The sequence below is a fragment of the Crassostrea angulata genome, chromosome 5, assembly GCF_025612915.1.
Source record: "Crassostrea angulata isolate pt1a10 chromosome 5, ASM2561291v2, whole genome shotgun sequence".
NCBI classification, from domain to species: domain Eukaryota; kingdom Metazoa; phylum Mollusca; class Bivalvia; order Ostreida; family Ostreidae; genus Magallana; species Magallana angulata.
Genome location: NC_069115.1, coordinates 55,858,359 through 55,878,462, shown reverse-complemented (window position 1 = coordinate 55,878,462; position 20,104 = coordinate 55,858,359). Strand labels below are relative to the sequence as shown.

General features: G+C 34.3%; 2 protein-coding genes across 3 annotated transcripts; one reads left to right on the top strand and one right to left on the bottom strand.

Annotated features, from left to right (window-relative positions):
- Positions 1-207: 207 nt before the first annotated feature.
- On the bottom strand, positions 208-10,345 carry LOC128184030 (importin subunit alpha-7-like). Of its 2 annotated transcripts, none has more exons than XM_052853312.1 (14): positions 10,209-10,345; positions 9,625-9,756; positions 8,453-8,551; positions 8,125-8,221; positions 7,820-7,911; positions 7,418-7,549; positions 6,207-6,295; positions 5,470-5,572; positions 4,928-5,091; positions 4,600-4,678; positions 4,269-4,394; positions 3,577-3,704; positions 2,237-2,412; positions 208-1,965 (listed from the first exon to the last, which is right to left on the bottom strand). In XM_052853312.1, the coding sequence occupies exons 2-14, from the start codon at positions 9,754-9,756 to the stop codon at positions 1,772-1,774; spliced, it is 1,611 nt and encodes a 536-aa protein (XP_052709272.1). In that variant the 5' UTR covers positions 10,209-10,345; the 3' UTR covers positions 208-1,771. The 2 variants fall into 2 exon arrangements, with proteins under 2 accessions (XP_052709272.1, XP_052709271.1); XM_052853311.1 differs by lacking the exon at positions 10,209-10,345 and adding an exon at positions 10,063-10,201.
- LOC128184031 (protein MIX23-like) lies at positions 10,261-18,945 on the top strand. The gene is made up of 5 exons (XM_052853313.1): positions 10,261-10,417; positions 12,412-12,531; positions 13,109-13,255; positions 14,505-14,564; positions 18,651-18,945. The coding sequence occupies exons 1-5, from the start codon at positions 10,346-10,348 to the stop codon at positions 18,705-18,707; spliced, it is 456 nt and encodes a 151-aa protein (XP_052709273.1). The 5' UTR covers positions 10,261-10,345; the 3' UTR covers positions 18,708-18,945.
- The last annotated feature ends 1,159 nt before the right edge of the window (positions 18,946-20,104 follow it).

Genomic DNA, 20,104 nt, shown 5'->3' with positions numbered 1-20,104 from the left:
TTGATCTATCCTTGTTAATACATGTGTTGACATTAATTGTACAGAATGTTCAGAGCACGACATGCTTCTGTTAGAAATATTATTTTAATATATTTTTTAATAAAAATAATGCTGTAAATTATGAAAGTGATTGCTTCCAAGCCATGGTTCAAAGATTTCAACAAACTTGTAATATCCCCTCCGTCTAAAAATAAAACAAACAGCAGCTGAGTAGATTTAATGATTTATTTGTCGTATTGACTGGTCACACATTTGACTTTGACGTTTGACGGTGTGAGTGTCGTCTGTGTGATTCTGTTGGTGTGTATGGGGGAGGCTCTCTCTCCCCACGGCCTGTGTTATGTTACTGGGGACCCTATCAATGGGGAAGTGTTCACCGATTTAAGGGACCCCCCTCCCCGCGGGACCAATTTATACTCATCTTGGGGGCTCAGGTGTGCAACAACCTTATAAAGGGGCAACAACTTTTTCAAGCGACAGATATGATCGGATCCTTAAAAATGGATCAGCATCACATACTAGTCAACTGGGTCGTCTTGACCCAGTTTTTTCCTTATTATGCCAATCTCAAAATTTTCTTTCGAGATTTCTGAGGTAATTCATGCTTAAGATTTAACAAAGAAATAAAATTTCATCCTTATAAAAAGCACCATTTGCTAAGACAGCAACTGAAGGGAAAAAAAAATTAACAATAAAACAAAGGACATTAGTTCATCCTTCCTACTGGACTGTATAAACAGTGAGATCTTTGGGCATTTCATCCAAATCATAAAGAACACTCAGTCCTATGGGCAATCTAACATAAATATAGGGCAAATATCAATGTGTGTCGGGCAGGTCCTGTGTGTTTGTAAAGTGTCTGTGGTATAAAGTAGGCAGTGAGGCCGAGTGGTAGTTGGCTACAGTCCGCTATAGCCCGTGTTCATTCTTTTGTGTCAGATGCTGAGGTTGCGTAAATATACATGGAGGTGTTATATCTAATTCTATCCCAGGTTTTTTCCAAGTACATGTATGTCTCAATTGAATTCTGTGTGTATCGTGTGACTTTGGCATATTTACAAAGACATCTACAGGAACAGAGGAAAGTTACAAAGGAAATGACATATAGAGCAAATTTACTACATATTTCCATATACATATAAAGCAGAGAGAATCTAATCTAAAATTCCAAGTTGGTGTCCAGTGAACTGACCATAAGAATTTAGTTAGGAAAAGTTATTATTATACCTCACCCAAGATTCAGTTTCACTGTGAGTGGAAATACTAGTAAACAAATAGGAACAACAGGACTTGATTTACATCGATTATCATGAAGAACTTGAAATGTTGATAACATTTAGCTTTTATAAAGAAACAAAACATATGATTAAAAAAATCCCCATAAGAACAGTTGAAAAAAGAAATGAAAATATAAGCTCCATATTAGAATACAAACATTCCAAAATTCACAACAGATACATAACCTTAATGATACTGAATAACTTCTTGTACAAAATAACAGGTACATACACTTAACCTTAAAAAATAATGGTAAACACACATTCTTGTGTTGTCATACATTGAAATATAAGTTCCTTACCCAGTTATCTTTAATAAAAAATAATTGAATTTTTCAGAGAATAACATTGACGGTTCAAAATATCGCAATCATGGTTCGTACCATCAAGTAAAGAGAGTTCAACACAGTTCTATTGAGATGACACCTGTATTGCTTGACTCTACTCTCCTATTGTCTTTTTCAGCTGAATTTGATGGCTTTCAGGACGCTGTTTTAGAACTGGAATCCTCCCATTGGTACGTTTTCTGCCGGAGGGTTAAACTGGTACTGCTGTGCGTTTTCGTCCATCTGTGGGGCCACGGCTTTGTCTTCCTCCTCCGTCCCGAAGTATCGCTCAATCATGTCAAACGCTTTCTGGTAGATCTCGCGGTTCTGGTGGCTCTGGAGAAATTCTATCTTGTCCAAACCTGTAGAAATAAAAGAACATGATGTAACATAAACATAAAAATCTGTAGAACAGATTCTACACACTTTACATGCAGGATTTTGTTGAAGGGTTTAAAATTTACCAACACTGTGCTTTCTTAGATGACAACCTTAAAACTTCTTTCTTTAAAATTTATAGAAGTACCTAAAACAATGCCTTGGAAAATACAATTTTTCTTTGGGGAATAAATCTTCATATTTCCCTTACAATCATGCAATTAATGCATTAAATGATATACTACAAATTATTACCATAACACTCCTCAATCAGCACAGCGTATGGGTTTGTCCCACTGTGACTCTTGGCATCCTGCTCACCCAGTCGTAGAATATTCTCAAGGCCATTAAGGGCCACCTGTACAATTTTAGCATCCATCACCGTCAGTAGGTCGCACAGGGGAGGAATGCAGTCCTGATCCACTAGGAACCTGTCAAAGAAACAGCTTGCTACTCAGAAGTCAAATATACTTATAAAAAGCTCTATATTCATAGGACAGCATGTTACTGATCAATGGCTCTTGACTAAGAAGACAGCTTGTTACTGATCAACAGCTTGTTACTCAGATATCAGCTATTTGCTAGAAGTTAAGTTTCAACAATTACTAGACTTTGACCCGTGCGAACCCGTGTTGACATTGCATATGATATCGGATATTTACGAAATAGATAGATCGACACACCGTATTGTTGACATTTACATAACCAAGCTTTAAGCCTACAATAATGCTATTAATTTTACTTCACTCTGCTTAGTTGGAATAATCTAACTGTGTCTCAGACAGGCCCTCGCCACAGTTAAAATGCATCCAATATACCCATTATGTTGCAAAAAATTGCAGAATTGCTCAGACACGATTTTGGAGAAAATTAATGCAGCTGCATTGAAAATAACAGTCAAATTATTCATAAAAAAACATTTTGAAGCTGGAAATACCTCTCATCTAAACATTTAATTCATATACAACACTTTTTCATCGACGTTTTTACTTGCTTTGAATTAACATTCCATGTTCATATTCAGAACTCTCTGGATTTTTCATATTAAATGCACAGAGTAAGAGTTATCTCCCGTATTTCCTTTGATGAACAGAATATTTGACAAATTTTCAATGAAAATTTACACGTATTTTTAATATCGTTTCTGAGTTTATCCATGCAAATGTGATATTGTGGAAACATAAACTAAAGGGCCTTCTGTAATTTAGTGTGAATGTAATGCGCATGCGCAAGATTGTAAAATCCAAAAATCCATATGATTTCCAGTTTTTTAAAGGAATTTTTGTTGATTATTAATTAGCGAAGCTTGATTAAGAAAAAATAAAAACAAATTGGTATTATAATCTTCAAGAACCAATGATGTTTAAAATATATAAACCAAAAGACAGTACTCTTCTGATTTCTCCGTATTAAAGCCCCAAAATTCGAGTCTATTATTTTAATATAGTAGTACAATGTATTGAAATCAATGAAAAGATCATAAAACCAACGCAAGACAGTGAGGTAATTTAACGTCCAAATATCTGTCTATACAGTAACGGTACATTGTTTTTATTGGGTTTTTTTTTACATGTGCCAACCGTTGTGTTTTGTACCTAATCTGTTCGGGCGAGCCTCCTGATGTGGCGTTTGTGATCGCCCATGCTGCTTCTTTTCTTGTCTTGAAGTCAGCTTTTCCCAAAATATCGATCAGGACTGGGAATATGTTGGCATCTATGACACACTACAACAGTAGAAATAATCAGACAAAATCAGTGCTTTATCCTGGTATATACATGTACATGTAATATTACCCAGAAGTTTAGAGATTCCTTTATACATTTTCAATATAACTCTCACCTTCAAAATGAATAGATTATTAGTGATGCTAAACATTCTCATTAATAAAAGCAATATTATAGATAAATACTCAAGAAAGTAAAATTGATAGTTGGCTGTATAGTTGTATGCAAATTTATAGTCTAAAAACATATTATGAAAACCTTGCTGTTTATGATACTAGTAATGATAATCTATCATTTCTAGCCACCAGAAATAAATATTCCCAATCATTTTTAAAATGTTTTCAACATTGAGACTTGATTTACCAAGAATTTGTCCTGGGCAAAACTGTCAACTGTCTTCAATCCAAAACAAACTGATTACCTCAGTTAAAATTGTAAAACACAATTTCATTTACCTGTACATTTTATAAAATTTAGGTTCAAGTCCATTCTGCAGTTGCATTGTACTGGTAAGTCCTGAGATAATAACACTTTTCTTAACAGGGAATATCTGAGCAACTCACCTGAATTTGCATTCTGTTTCCTGCTGTGATGTTAGAAATTGTCCAGCATGCCTCTTTTCGTATCGATTCTTTTGAGCTACTGAGTAAGTGCAACAAACATGGCAGAGCTGAACAGTTCAAGATTATCTGAAACAGAGAAGGTCAAGAGGTAATTATTACCTGAGGCGTGCCCAAACTCAAGTTATATTATTGCAAGTGAACACCAAAATTGTAATCACACTGACAGAAATGTTCACAACCTGGTTCTATTTAAGTTTGACTCCAGAAAACGTGTACTTTACCACCAGTGTAAAAAACCACTTTACATATAGTTAATGTTTCAGCACCTTACCTGTGTTTGAAAGTCGTCCCCGGTGACTATGTTTCCCACAACTCTAAGGGCAGCTGACACAACACTCTGGTGTGTGTACCTGTAAAATCAAATTCATCATAGTATGCTCCTTCAAATTATCAAATAAAGTCCATTTCCTTCAAATTATGAAATAAAGTCCATTCCATAACAATCATTGTAAAACCCTTCAATTCTTTTTACTCTTCCCCCAAAAAATCAACTTTTTATTCTCCCCCCCCCCCCCCCCCTCAAAAAATCAACAAAAACATCATAAACATGGTCTTGAAGTTAAGAAATAGGATTTTTTTGTTTTGTTTTAGACACTTACATGAGAAGTTCGACTAATCGGCGACACACCCCTGAATCTATCACAGATTGAATTTTTTCATTAGGACCGTCGGACAAGTAAGATAATGCCCAGCATGCATCAGCAAGGACATCTTTATCTGTGTGAAACAGCAGTCTGGCTAACACAGGTAGAGATGGGGATACCTGGAACAAATTCAAATTGATATAACTATCAAAATATCTAAAGTCATAGAAAAAGGAAGAACAAAAAGTATCTAGAAATACATTCACAACCCCCCGTCCCACACAATCGAACTCCCTCCCCCACCCACCCACCAACCATAAAAAGTTTAGATTAATATGGAAATTTAATGCATTAAAAATCAATATTCTTACAGCACTTCCTTTAAAATACATTTGCTTAAAGTTAATTTATGAAAATAATATTCATATATTCAGTTACTTTAATCTATATGTGCAATAAATAAGGGTATGTTCTGACTGAAAGAAAACATTTTAATTTTAATACTTAGTAACTCTGCATATTTCACAAGCTTTTTAAGCCATTCATAACAATTTCACCTTTGCAAAATCCGGCGGTGGGTTTTTTCCTCGACATAAATTTGATAAACACCAGACAGCATTCCTTGTCATTGATAAACTGCTTGAGTTCTTGCTGAGTAATCTGTGAATAACAAACAATGGATTACAGACCTTTTTATCCCATCATAGGTATCAGAATTTTTAGATACCTGACTACATGACTTGAAGAACAATGTGTACAATCTACTAAATTGCCATGTTTCAGAAGGATAAGACTCAAAGTCTCATTCAAATTGTGAATCTTGCCAAAAGTTTTTAACTCTTATAATTTTTTTTCCCCATGATACAAATAAATATGAATATTAAACAACACTAAAAGATTATTTTTATATGTAGTAAGCAAAGCCAAACAATGTGTAGGATAAATCAAATTCAATTCAGTTTTTAAAATAGATCAGCTGCCATTTATTTTCTAAACACAAACTGTACTTTAGAGTATATCTGACCTTGAATTGCAAAAACTATCAAATCAATGAACTATTAATACTTTAATGCAATGTGTGTATACATGACTTACAAGTACATACACATGTAAATCTTTCATAACTTCCTTAAGTTTATTCTATTTATTTCTTTTTTTAAAATGATGAGTCGATTGCTATTTTTAATTTTAAACAAGAGGTACCCAGCTCCATGCATTATAAAAATGCCATATGAACAGATTCGATAAAGAAGAAGCTGCCAGATTTCCTCGTTTCTGGACTCTGTAGACTTACTGTAATAGTGGGACCAGGATGCCTTCATTCAAAACGTAGTCCCTGCACTCAGGGCTGTCTCCAGCTATGTTACCTAACGCCCACACAGCCTAGTGTACACAAAAATAACTTGTCATTAGCTGATCTGTTAACTTGGGAACACAAATGCTATCTTATTTGCTTTTCTTCAATATTTCTAATGTTAAATGTAAATGAACAAATATTGTAAAATTGCTAATCTACAATTAGGGAATATCTTCTTAATAGTAGGGAAAATAGTTAAGTTTTTGTTTCACTCTTCACTTATAAAATAAACAGCAAGTTAAAAGTTCACCAGGATATGAACTTCTCAGATTTGATCACGCACCAACCAAGTTCATAGCCTCAAGAACTTTATGACATTGCTGTTTATTACTTATACAGTGTATTTACATTTGAGAAAGGCTAATTGTTCAAAACTATTAATATATCCATGTTTATATGTTTACAATAATGCAACCGTCAAACGATTTGCGCATGCGGTTATAATTGTGATGTCATTAAAAAGTTCATACAAGAAGCATACTTGCAAACGTAAATATTTAAGGTTAGGAATCAAACAATGTGAACCTCATGGTGTCCTTCAAAGTTTATATTGCATACGAACACTTTGGAACAGAGACTTATTAAATCAACTAAAACCAATCAAACCATTTAAATCAATGAATCTTTATATCTGAGATTTAGCTTTTATGTCAGAAGATGTTTAGCAGTCTTCAGGTCTTTGAATTCAAATGTACCTTCCCTTGCTGTTGAAAAACAGCTCTCCCCCTTTCCAACACTAATATGCTTTAACTATATCTTTGAAAATCATCTGAATATTTTAGTACCGGTAACATATTTTTTAGTTTTAATTTGTATATCAATAATTATGTAAGATTACGAACTAATGTCACTATAATATTTGAATAATTTTCAAGTTGAGTAGGTAATGTTTATGGCTCTTTTTCTCAGTTTTTCAATTTAGATCATTTTATCAACTTCAAACTAAAACTTAATGAATTCGTTATTTATGGGAACACTGTCAGCTCTGTGAAGAACAGATATCTTAAGGAAGGTAATAACGCTCTGAATTTAAGATAGCCATAGCATGCAAGTTTTAAACCACATATCTAATGACATTTCACAAGTTCTCTTTCCATCTTTTAAAGCTAAATTTAACAACATGGAAAACAAGTAATGCGGGTGCCAACCTGTTCCTGAACATCCTCTATGTCTGACGCGAGCAGTTTGATAAATATAGGGACAGCTCCCGCTTCTATCACCACCCTGGTCTGTAGAGACGTGCCTGATGCAATGTTTGTCAGTGCCCAGGCTGCTTCAAACTACAGAAAGTTAAAACCAGTATATTAGACATCATTTTAACAAAATCATGAAAATCATGACCAATGCATGATGGAATTGAAGTTGTTAATTTCATCTTAGTTTTAACTGCACAAACACATTGCAGTATAATTTTAATGTATTAATTTTGCAACTTCATCCTACATGGAATTGGGCAGAACATTTTGATAGCTCTGTTGTTACATGTATTTTGCAGATAATTCCTATTAGTTGAAAAGAATAATGTAATTATTAACTAAAGAAATAAATACCTGTAAGGAGCAGTTGCCATCTTTCTGAAGAAATTCCACAAATCTTGGAACAATTCCAGTCTGAATAACTTCATCAATTGGAGGGTTTGGTTCTAAAAACAGAAACAGTATGATCAGCTGACTATTAGTAAACAAAGTTGACCATATTCATACTCTATATTCATTTTGTCATAAAATTTAATAGCTTTTAAGGGCTTTTGTAGAGGTTATTTCACATTAAAATATTAATATATCCCCTCCTAAAAAAATGTTGAATAGCTTCTTTCCCGTTTCTTTACAGACTTTTCCATTATCAGATTTATTACCTCTGGACAGGAGTTTTCTAAATTTCTGTGTGGCTGCTTCTTGTTCTTCAACATTTTCACTGTATAACACCTGAATCATCTCTTGAGTTATCCCACCCTGTTCAAGAAAGAAATCTTCTGTTACAGTAACAGACAAAGTCAGGTTAATTTAAATGTCAATCTGAAAATTTTCATGCAAAAATCAAACGTACGGAAAATGATATCTATATCATTTATTGCAGTGGTCAGCTTTTTTGGGTGTATTTTGTAATAATTTTCCAATTAATGTATGAAATTTATGCAAGTAGGAATGCATTTGAAATGTCTTTTAAAATTGTATAATACTCACAGTGTATGGTGTTGAACTAACTGTGTTGTCATGGAGGTTTCCACCAGCAAAATCCTCAGGACCACCAGCTGGCATGGATACATTTCTCCGTTTAAAAAGCTTAAATGCAATAAAAAAAATCCAAGGATAATCACACCTATATTTCATCACCTCGTAGATGTAATACATGTATTAATTGATAGTGGATAAGGGAAGTCAACCCGATATTGGCAATACAGTTTATTAATGAACTACAATAAATCTCTGAGCCAATAAACATGACAAATAGCAGGTTAAACATGTTATAAAAACTTATTGATTGATTTTTGAATCAAGATACAATGTTATGGGTTAATGCTGAAATTAGAGTTTTAAATCATACAAGGGATACGCAACTATGGTGTGTCAAGCCAAAATCACACGATACGTGATTTCGTAGGTGAATTTTGACTACCAATACCTATTATATTACCAAATATATTGATATAAAAACTTTTAAAAACGATCACATAATTAATATTCTAGAATTTAAACATTATTTGTTCTTTATATACCTGGTCTGATCATAATTACTACAGAGTTCTTAAAACCCATAGACCCGTTTTTGCCCCATTTCCAAGATTAAGAAAAGATAGCATAAGTAATAACTTAGATACAGGTCCTGAGGACCTGCAAAAAACTTTAACCAGGTCCGGACGCCAACGCAGACGCCTGGGGTATAGCATAAGCTACCCAACCTCATCTTAGTGAGCTAAAAATCTATGTTTGTTTTCTTTATATCTAAATTATTTTACAAAATATAATAAAAAAATCATACAAAAAAAATTCCAATTAACATTAAGAGGTTATAAATTTTTTTTATGAAAAACAATATGATTTACTGGGATTGAACAGAGTTCTAAAATCTTGTCAAGGTTCATGATATTTTGGGAAGAAAACACGGCGAATGTAGAAGTTGCCTTTTCCGTTAGTATATACGTCCCTGATTGTACAAAAATTAGGCCAGTTATTTTCACAATCATACAAGTACACCGCCAATTGAATCAAAATACTTTCATTTGCAAGCATTGTAAATGAAATTGTCGTCAAATTTTCATGGTTTCCTGACAAACAAGCATGCTTATGTTTTTCATTACAAGTGTTTAAAATTAACAGCCCAGGGCAAAAGCCATTACTTGAAATATTGTGTTTACCTGTTCATCTCGCTTCTGCTTTCTGAGCTGGATGCCCTCTTCCTCACGTCTGCGTCTGAGTTCTTGTGAATCTAAAGCTTTGTTCTTGTATGATTTAAGCCTGTTGGCTGGACTGTCTGCATTGACTGACATCTTTACAGAAATAAAAATATATTATCCACAAAGAAAACACTCAACAAAAACGCAATTAAATTTCATTCAAATTTCTTTCTACAATAGAATTCATTTCTTTTTCATTTCACTGATTCCTTAAACTTACACATAAAATTCCATCGGAAGTCACTCTCTACATACAATGGCATGGTTATTATGAGTTTTCAATTTGATATCGTTATGATAATACTTTCCTGACTAATTTTCACAAAATAAATCAATCGATCACGAAGAGAGATTGTATTAGTAAGATAGAATGTCGTATTTTGGCAGAGTTTTACTCACATCGTAAGGCATTTAGGTACATATAAACACAGTGTTGAGGAATTTTTATAGCTTCTTTCTTCCTTTCTAAGACGAAACCACCATTTTACTTCGAGCGACCGAGCATGCGTTTCTTAACAGCTGATTTCCCGGAAAAAAATACTTACGTTTTAAATTCAAATATTGAATCTAATATCCACATTCACAGCAAACAATTATACTTTGAAGACAATGAAATTGAACTGAGTATTTTATTTTTCATTTACTCTTCAGGTCTCGTCTGTACGAGATTTCATAATTCAACATGGCTGCTGCCGATGGAAAGCATGAAAATGACCTGACGTGTGATCTATGCGACGATTTCCTTGCTTTTCAGGTACGAGTAATATTATTTTGATAAACATCACTGTACATCTTTTTTTATCATTCTGAAATGATTTCTATTCATTTTCTGAATTTGTTCTGCGCATTTAATGTAAATTATCGAAAATATCCGAATTTCCTCGAGAGGTTAAAATGCCATGCAATGTTATCTGTCGATAATATCATCTTTTTTGTTTTATGTTTTTCTTTTTTATTACACTGAGTAGCAAAATATAGCTTTTACTTCAATGGTCGTTACAGATCATGAAAAATAGTTTAATTTGTAGTTGCATAAGTCATTAAGTGACTTACATAAGTTTTCAAAGTTTTAATCAGTGTTACTGTTTAATATCCACTCAAAGATTTTTTAAAAGGATGTTTTAAATATGTTGAAGGTGCGACCGTTGGGGCGAGCGCAGCATAAATTGAATTTCAAATACATATGTTAGTACTTGCATAACAAAAAAGTATGGTTTGCCAAATAAATGCATTACGGTGAATACAATAAAATTACTGTATGCCCCAGTATACATCATTATGTATAAACATTTCTATTTTACAGTCTGGCAGTTTGGAGGGCAAAGCCAGTAACAACGATCACAATTTCACTGTCAGATTTATTAGAACAGCTGTATCAAAATGCACAGTTGAATCTGCCTATCTACTTATCATGCTTATTCATTACACTAAAAGTTGTGTGCTTCATCTAGTCATTTGACGTCATATTTTAGTCTGTCCCAGGGTATTTATCCCACACATTTAGAATATTTTTAAAGAAAAATAGACATACCTCTCAGAGATTTCTAAGATATCTTCATTGACACATTATCATTTTTCACTCTCAGGAGTGAAAAAGATGCCAGTGATTCATTTTGAAAATGGTTTTGGGTTCAGAGGACCCCTCTTAATGATATGAGTCCATATTTTATCCCACAAAGAAAGTCAATATCAAACAAGCTACATTTATTTGAACTCAATTTCTAATGACCATACTAAGAGACAGGCTGATCGAGTGCCGTCACTGGGATCCTTCCGAGTTTTCTCTACTTCTTAATCACCACTATCATTTATTTACATTTTGAATAAGCGTTCCTTTCAGCATGAACCTTTTTGTTGTTATTAATTTCAGATTAACTACCATGTCAACTTTAATTTTCACAAACTCTGGTTAATCTACCCTGGTTTGAGAGGTATTTTATCTGTTTTATTCGGTGGCATCGTGATCAACATCAATTTCCCCGCCGTAATATCTTTTATCATTGAATCTCATCTGTTAATCGCTATTATAAGTGTTGACCAATGATATTTCAGATTTTGTAGTGTGCTTTTTTTATGCAGAACATATCTGGCGTCTAGTTAATAGGTTATGAAAGGAACGATCGATGTTCAGAATTCCTTAGTGAGAAAATGTGTATTTTCTAAATTTGATGCGTCCTTTTGGATGCACAGATAATGAAATAATGCGTTCTCGCCGTTCTGAACAAAATTTTTGCGTATTATACGTAGGATGCACATCAAAATGAATCACGGGATGTGTGCGATTCACAGGCAAGAGTTTTCCTTGGAAACACTTTCTTTTCCTCCATGTTGCTATGCACTGCGAAGGATTATTAGGAATTTAAAAAATTTTTCATTTGGCCTCATAAGAATTTAAACAATTTGCTGCAGATTTTAACTCAGATTTTACCGTTGGTACATGGTTATGGAGTTCGCTACGTAAGCACTTGCTGTTAAGTGAACTTAAAGATGTCAGAGTACTTGCCCCAGTGGTGAGCTCAGAAAAGTGTTATCTGATTTGATCTAAAATCATTCCCATTTGGTATATAAAAAAAGGTACACGATACAGTTGTTTGACCACTAATGGTGGGTGATGTAGCAATATACTTGGTTCAAAAAGACTTGCGCAGTTAAGCAATGTGGCCCAAAGGCCTATTGTTCAACTAAGTAACATGATCCGCACTAAAAAGGAGAATATTAATGAATTATTTATATTTAATTTGATTTTAGGAGCAACTAAAGAAGCACAGACTGGTAGATGATAGAATTATGAACACATTGAATTCCAGTCTGCCCACGATATCCTTCCCCGCTGACAGGACAGCTAAGTGTGCAGATCTATATCAGCAGGTAGGTATGATTATGTATATATACCAAGGTGAATTATACATGTATGTTATGTATATTGTGTATTAAGAGGTCAGTACAAATCTATGGAGAGGTAGGTAAAATTCTCAGAAAGGACATTGATATGCTGATTCTCTGAAATATTTATAATTGCGCAAATTTTCCTCATTTTATTTACCTACATATAAAAAATCAAACCGGTCATAAATTTTTTAAGTTAGCTTAATGTTCAGAGATGTTGATTTTAATATCAATATTGTTCTATAAAAATAGACACATTCTCAATTTCACAAAATTGGAGGAGTTTATAATTATTATTTTTTTAATTAAGTCTTTTTTCCTCCAAAAATGTTCACTTGATAAGTTACGTAAGGATCTCAACCCTTAGGCTGTATTGTAGGACTCTCTTGTAAAGCTGCAGAAATAACACTACTGTAAAAAAAAAACCCACCCAAGTACTATACAATGTCTATATTGAATTTGAATGCACAGAATCAAGTGCAAATCTGCCAGAATGTCTTCCTTTACACGCTAACTATGCATGGTGTATTTCAAATTTTTAGAACCTGCTATTTTCCAGCTAAGTAAGGAGTATGACAAAAGAGAAAAAGCGATCAAATCATGTGTAGGAGTGTTGTCCCAAAAGGTAAACGCTCTACGAAAAGAACGTGAGGAGAATATGGATGACTTTGACTTGATGAGAAAGCTACGAAAAGAGCAAACTAAGGTAAATATATTTATGAATTCCAATTTCAATTCATATGGAATGAGGACGGATTTTTATATCATCTGTTGCAATGGTTTGGGTTGTTTTTGCATCCTCTTTCAAGAAAAGAACAGTCATTATCAATATCCATTCTTATCAACTGGGTGGATCCAGAATATGCTTCGACCTCATTTATAACAGAGTTATCTCCCCTAATACAAAACTCTCTAATGCTTCCTGCCAGTTACCTCCTCTGCTAAAGGAAAGAGCGTGGGGTGTTGATCATCACAAATTATTATTCAAAGGGTAGGAATGTGGTGGTCAGTATAGCATTGAATCATCATTTTTTTAAGTATACACTCTCATAACTGCAGCAGTGTGTGCATACAAATAACAAGTAACGCGCGTTAGCGCATTATGAAAATTTGTATGCAAGCATCGCTGCAGTTATGAGACTGTATACTTCAAAAAATCATGATTTAATGCTTTTAACTTCATGCCTTGTCTGAAAAAGTGATTTATACCTTAAAATTCCTATCTTATCCTAAGGGTAAGTTCATATTAATGGAAGAGCCACAGTAACAGCCGCAAGCGTAAACTTTGATTTTCGCTTGTGATGTTGCAGTTAACAGCGTTCAACATTTGTGACGTCATAATAAAACTCGTCATTTTAACCTGTGAGTACCCTGTGTGCATTACAGTGTTATAAATGCCGTAGCTTTCAACACACTTTACAAGCAAAAAATATGTGGAATGTAAATATTCCAGTTTGAATAATGACGCCAGAAAGCTCAGTGGCTAGAGCACCTGACTAAAGATTCAGGGGGCCCAAGTTCAAATCTCAGTCTGGTCCATCATCATTTCTCCCATCTCATTTTCTTATATTTAGGTACTGTCATGAGCATGGGCAGATCTAGATGGGGGACCCCTTCTGGAAAATTCAAACTTATAAAATTCACATACTAGTAAAGTTACAGAAAATAGGCAATGGACACCACCCTCCCCCTCTCACCCTTGATGCTCAGAGGATAATGCAAACAGAGCTATCAATATATCAAATAGTATAGACTGTAGTCAGTATTACAGAATATAAACACAAACTTTTAAACTAGCCTTTATTTTTGCTTGGAATATAACTTGTACATATATTTTATTGCAAATCTTTATCATATTAATAATATTTACATTTTATAAATGGGATTGTAGTGAAGACTTATAGGTTAATTGACTTTACTCTTCCTACTTTTCACATTCATGAATTTCATTTCAGCTAAGAATGATGCAACAAGAATTAAGTGTAGAGGAAGTTCTGAAAGATACAAGTTTAAAGGTATTTATCATAACTAATTGTTATATTCAGTAGTATATTCTCACTATATAACTCTATACAGACGAATAGTCAATAAATGTAATATTAGCTCGTCCGAAAAATATTGACCGGTCAATATTTTTTTTATATTGACCGGCTAGGAATAATATCTAAAAACATTCCCTCTATTTCAAACAATCGCCTCTGATTGGAGGATTCGTAAACTATGACGTAAATAACTCTTCGCGACTCCAAAAACAAGGCGACGTCATAATAGACAGTCAGTCAATGCAAGTAAACAACGGACGCGCAATGCGACGGTTTGCTATCATAACGGATATAAGGATTTGCGAATTACTGTGAAGTAAAATCAGGTAGAACATCTGTATGTTAATTCTTACGGTCGACGGAATATCACCAGTGACCGTTTGATGCTGAGGATATTTTGGAAATGAACATTGCACAAAATTGAATTCGTGAATTCTTTGTTGAAATGAGAAAATTACGGCGACCTGTTTTCAATCACTTTATTAAATTTTGGTTTGTTTCTTCATATAACAAAACAAATGTTGACTGTGTTTTCGGGCAAAATTGATTATATTAGCCCCCTTGAAACGAAAATATTGCCCTCCGCTTCGCGTCGGGCAATATTTCGTCCCTCGGGGGCTAATATAATCAATGTTGCCCTAAACCCCAGTCAGTATTTGTATAATATTAAACTGTACCCAACATGTGCTTGCTATGATAAACCCAGTAAAAGTAACCAATAGAAAATGCTAGAACGTTTATTGCAGAAAATGGCAGCAGAATTAATTTGTATTCCTTCTGTGTCCAAATTTAAACTAGGCCTAAAAAAAAAAAGTTGTGTGTTTAGGGTAACCCAACCTAACCTACAAAAATGCCCCTATCCTACCATTTTTAAATGTCTGTTTTTATCCGATTGTGAATTTTATATTATTTCTATTAAAAAATCTGTTTTTTAAATATGACACAAACAAACATTCTTAGGATTCTGAACATGCAGAAAAAAATATGATAAAATAAAAAAAAAAATCCCTACCTACCTAACCTAATTTTTTCATCAGTGTTACCCTAAACACACAATTTTTTTTATAGGCCCTATATGTTTCATCACACCTATTGCACTTGTCTCACGACCACCAGCACTTGAAGACAATGGCTAATTATACAGTGGTGATTTTTTTTTGCATAAAGTTTGCTCTGGCCATAAGTGTTAAAATGGACCATGTCCTTTTTTTAGCTCACCTGAGCTGAAAGCTCAAGTGAGCTATTCTGATCACATTTTGTCTGTCGTCCGTCTGTCCGTCCGTCTGTCCGTCTGTCCGTAAACTTTTCACATTTTCAACATCTTCTCAAGAACTACTTGGCCAATTTCAACCAAACTTGGCACAAATCATCCTTAGGCAAAGGGGATTCAAAGTTGTGAAAATTAAGGGTCACACCCGTTTTCAAGGGGAGATAATTAGAAATTAATGAAAAATTTCGAGAAATTTTCAAAAATCTTCTTCTCAAGAACCAGAAAGCCAGGAAAGCTGAAACTTGTGTGGAAGCATCCTCAGGTAGTGTAGATTCAAAGTTGTGAAATTCATGACCCCCGGGGGTAGGGTGGGGCCACAATGGGGGGTCGAAGTTTTACATAGGAATATATAGAGTAAATCTTTAAAAATCTTCTTCTCAGAAACTAAACAGCCAGGAAAGCTGAAACTTGTGTGGAAGCATCCTCAGGTAGTGTAGATTCAAAGTTGTGAAATTCATGACCCCCGGGGGTAGGGTGGGGCCACAATGGGGGTTGAAGTTTTACATAGGAATATATAGAGTAAATCTTTAAAAATCTTCTTCTCAGAAACTAAACAGCCAGGAAAGCTGAAACTTGTGTGGAAGCATCCTCAGGTAGTGTAGATTCAAAGTTGTGAAAATCATGACCCCTGGGGGTAGGGTGGGGCCACAATGGGGGGTCAAAGTTTTACATAGGTATATATAGAGTAAATCTTTAAAAATCTTCTTCTCAGAAACTAAACAGCCAGGAAAGCTGAAACTTGTGTGGAAGCATCCTCAGGTAGTGTAGATTCAAAGTTGTGAAAATCATGACCCCTGGGTGTAGGATGGGGCCACAATGGGGGATCGAAGTTTTACATAGGAATATATAGAGTAAATCTTTAAAAATCTTCTTCTCAGAAACTAAACAGCCAGGAAAGCTGAAACTTGTGTGGAAGCATCCTCGGGCAGTGTAGGTTCAAAGTTGTGAAATTCATGACCACCCCTGGGGGTAGGGTGGGGCCACAATGGGGGTTGAAGTTTTACATAGGAATATATAGAGTAAATCTTTAAAAATCTTCTTCTCAGAAACTAAACAGCCAGGAAAGCTGAAACTTGTGTGGAAGCATCCTCAGGTAGTGTAGATTCAAAGTTGTGAAAATCATGACCCCTGGGGGTAGGGTGGGGCCACAATGGGGGGTCAAAGTTTTACATAGGTATATATAGAGTAAATCTTTAAAAATCTTCTTCTCAGAAACTAAACAGCCAGGAAAGCTGAAACTTGTGTGGAAGCATCCTCAGGTAGTGTAGATTCAAAGTTGTGAAAATCATGATCCCTGGGGGTAGGGTGGGGCACAATGGGGGGGGGGTTGAAGTTTTACATAAGAATATATATAGTAAATATTTAAAAATCTTCTTCTCAGAAACTAATAAGCCAGGAAAGCTGAAACTTGTGTGGAATCTTTAAAAATCTTCTTCTTAGAAACGGATCAGCAAGATGATTCTTTATAATTGTTAAGACTTTGGCTCCAGGACAATTCTTCGGCCTCAAAAGAAGGTTTAGAGTTTGATGCAGCTAAATATCCCATATATAAACAATTGAAAAGGATCTTTTTGAAAACTGCAATACTCAACATGTGATATGACTATAAAATTGAGGCAGGCAGCTATTTTTTCATTAAAATCTTTTTGTATTACTGTATTGAGTTATTGCCCTTGATTTATTGATTCTTGATTATTTAAATTAATGCATCCACTGTTAACCAATTATTGTGATGATTATTTTTATACAATAATAAATATTCAATGTATATAAGTTGTTCTGCATAAGTAGTTTTGGGTTAGGCCGGATTAGTTAGTTTATTTTTGATTTCCAATTTTTAGATACTATGAATTATTTTAGGCCGGCACATAAATAGGGACAGTGTCTCTTGCTTCACAATGTGCGACTATTTGGGGTTAAACTTGAACAGTTACAGATAGATTGAGTGTGTGAACATCCCTGCTCTATCTTATCTGTGTGTTTTCTAACATATGACACAGAGTGTGCGCTCTTTCCTGCCCTGTATCGCATTAATACCAAAGTCTGCTCTTGTAAATATTGGCAGCAATCGGGGCTATCCCAGTTCCAAGGGGGAAAAATGGATTTTATTTATACAGGATCTACATGTATTATTGTACATTGTCCAGATTGTTTTTATTAAGACTCCATTAAGCTGACTTTATCATACCTATTGTTCCTCAGGTGAGCGATGTGGCCCATGGGCCTCTTGTTTGATAAAGATAAACTATAGATAGAACCATTTTAACAAGAGCTTGGACTTTGGGTAGTGTGTCAAACAGCGATGTGACGTAGGCTTGTCTATTTCATTGTAGGCCACTCAGGCATGGCTTTTGAAATCAACAAGACTTGTCTGTCTTTTGTATGAAGATTACGGAATCGGTGTATATTTCACTTAAAACCAGCGTTTTTATGCAAGAAATAGATAGTTACATCCTACTGAAAGTCCAAGGCCTTGTTAAAATGGTTCTACTTGTTAAAAAATCCACGAGTGTGTCTTTCCACATATTGCAGTAATATGTGCTGCTAGCCTTCTACTTGTTCCTGGTACTGAGGAGCTACACTTAATAAATTCTTTATCAAAGTTAAAGGGTCATTCCTGCTATGTACTGGTACATATTTTAATTAACATGGGTTCTTTTGTGAATTGTGTTCTACTGCAATTGTTCATTAGCATGAAATCATCTTGGAAAACCTGGTTTTAATGTTGGTATATAAAGGAAACATATCTTTGACTTGAGTGTTTAAAAGGTGTGATTTATGGTTTTTAGGCTTACCATGAAAGATGCAGACAATACTACAAGCCTCCAACATCCCCACCTGTTTGACACCAACCACAGAAGATTGCAAGTGATGTCTGCCGTAGAGTGTGAATAAATCAGGGGCCATGTCCAAATTGGGAATAACTCTGTCTGAGTGTGATCATGTTGATGAAATAATCATGATATCCATAAGACACATTTTATATTCTTTGTAATTTTTTTTAGCCAATACAGTAATGAGTTTGTTGCAAGAAATAGATACATATATATGTATTATGGAATAAATTTTTTTTTGTATTTGTAATACATTTTCCTTGTTATTTCTTAAATTTGGACGCAGACAATTTACATAAATTGCCTTGTTTAAGTGCACAACTCACAACATTCAAGTGACCACAGCGGGGTTTGAACCAGCCACCTTTTGGCTTACTAGCCTAAGTAACACCTAAAAGCACCGAGTCATGTGCTCCACTAATATAGCTCCAATTGCCACAGATAAGTAAGTCGGTTCACCATATTGATGATGTCATATCGTCAAAAAAGTAAAGTGGAGTCATTAGATTTCGTGGTGGCTCAATTTTTCGTGGTATTCACGTACCTCTCATCCATGAATTTACAAACTCCACGAAAAAATAAATAAGGGCTATAAAGTCATGTTTTCTTTTCTACGTATAAAATAATGTACGAAATTACGTTCACATGAACCTGTAAGCAATCCACAAAAATTGGCCCCCGCAAATTTTAATGATTCCACAGTATTTGATACGAGTTAAATTTAGCCCCCTTTATTCGTCATATTTTATGAAGTGTTTCAGGTACATGGCATTGTACATGATGTAATTTTGTAGAAGAGTTGATATTAGATAAAATGTATATTTTTCACCAGTTTATTTGATTTATATGCACTCACTAGCAGTATGTGACATCAAAAGTGACAGTATTTTTATAATATGTTTATAATATTTTGTTTCTTCAAGTATGAATTAGCTCAATATTTTCTGAAAGAAAAAAAAACAAAATACAAATTATGGAAATACATCACAAAGAAAATATACCTGTAGAATTACACTCAGTTAAATAATGATGTTCATTTTAGGGGGCCAGTTTAGGCACTTATCAGATATAGTCCTTTGACATTGAATTTATTGAATTTCTGAAGAATTTAATAGAGATTACTATCGCATGTGGTTCATTAGTAATTGCACAATATGTACAGTGATAGAGATAAGATGCCATTATCTGACACAATTGTGAGACTTGGTGACGATTTAGGTGCTAATTGTCTTCATACATGCATTTTGGTGCATATTTTCATTAAAATTTTCCAAGTTGCTTTCCATGTTTTAGAGTTTTACTTGACAGGTACAAATCCCATGCAATTACATTTTCTGCGGTTTAGAGGTAGGAATTGGAGAGAGTGAGTTTCTAAACCAGATCCTTCTGTTTACTTAAATTATTTTTCA

Bases quoted from the DNA above. Each gene is read 5' to 3' on its own strand.
- LOC128184031 (XM_052853313.1), top strand. From the start codon at position 10,346: ATGGCTGCTGCCGATGGAAAGCATGAAAATGACCTGACGTGTGATCTA. The intron at 10,418-12,411 runs GTACGAGTAATA...ATTTGATTTTAG, and splicing joins ACGATTTCCTTGCTTTTCAG to GAGCAACTAAAGAAGCACAG. The intron at 12,532-13,108 runs GTAGGTATGATT...GCTATTTTCCAG, and splicing joins GTGCAGATCTATATCAGCAG to CTAAGTAAGGAGTATGACAA.
- LOC128184030 (XM_052853311.1), bottom strand. The intron at 8,552-9,624 runs GTAAACACAATA...ATTGCATTTAAG, and splicing joins AGCAGAAGCGAGATGAACAG to CTTTTTAAACGGAGAAATGT. The intron at 4,679-4,927 runs GTAAGTGTCTAA...TTGATTTTACAG, and splicing joins CGATTAGTCGAACTTCTCAT to GTACACACACCAGAGTGTTG.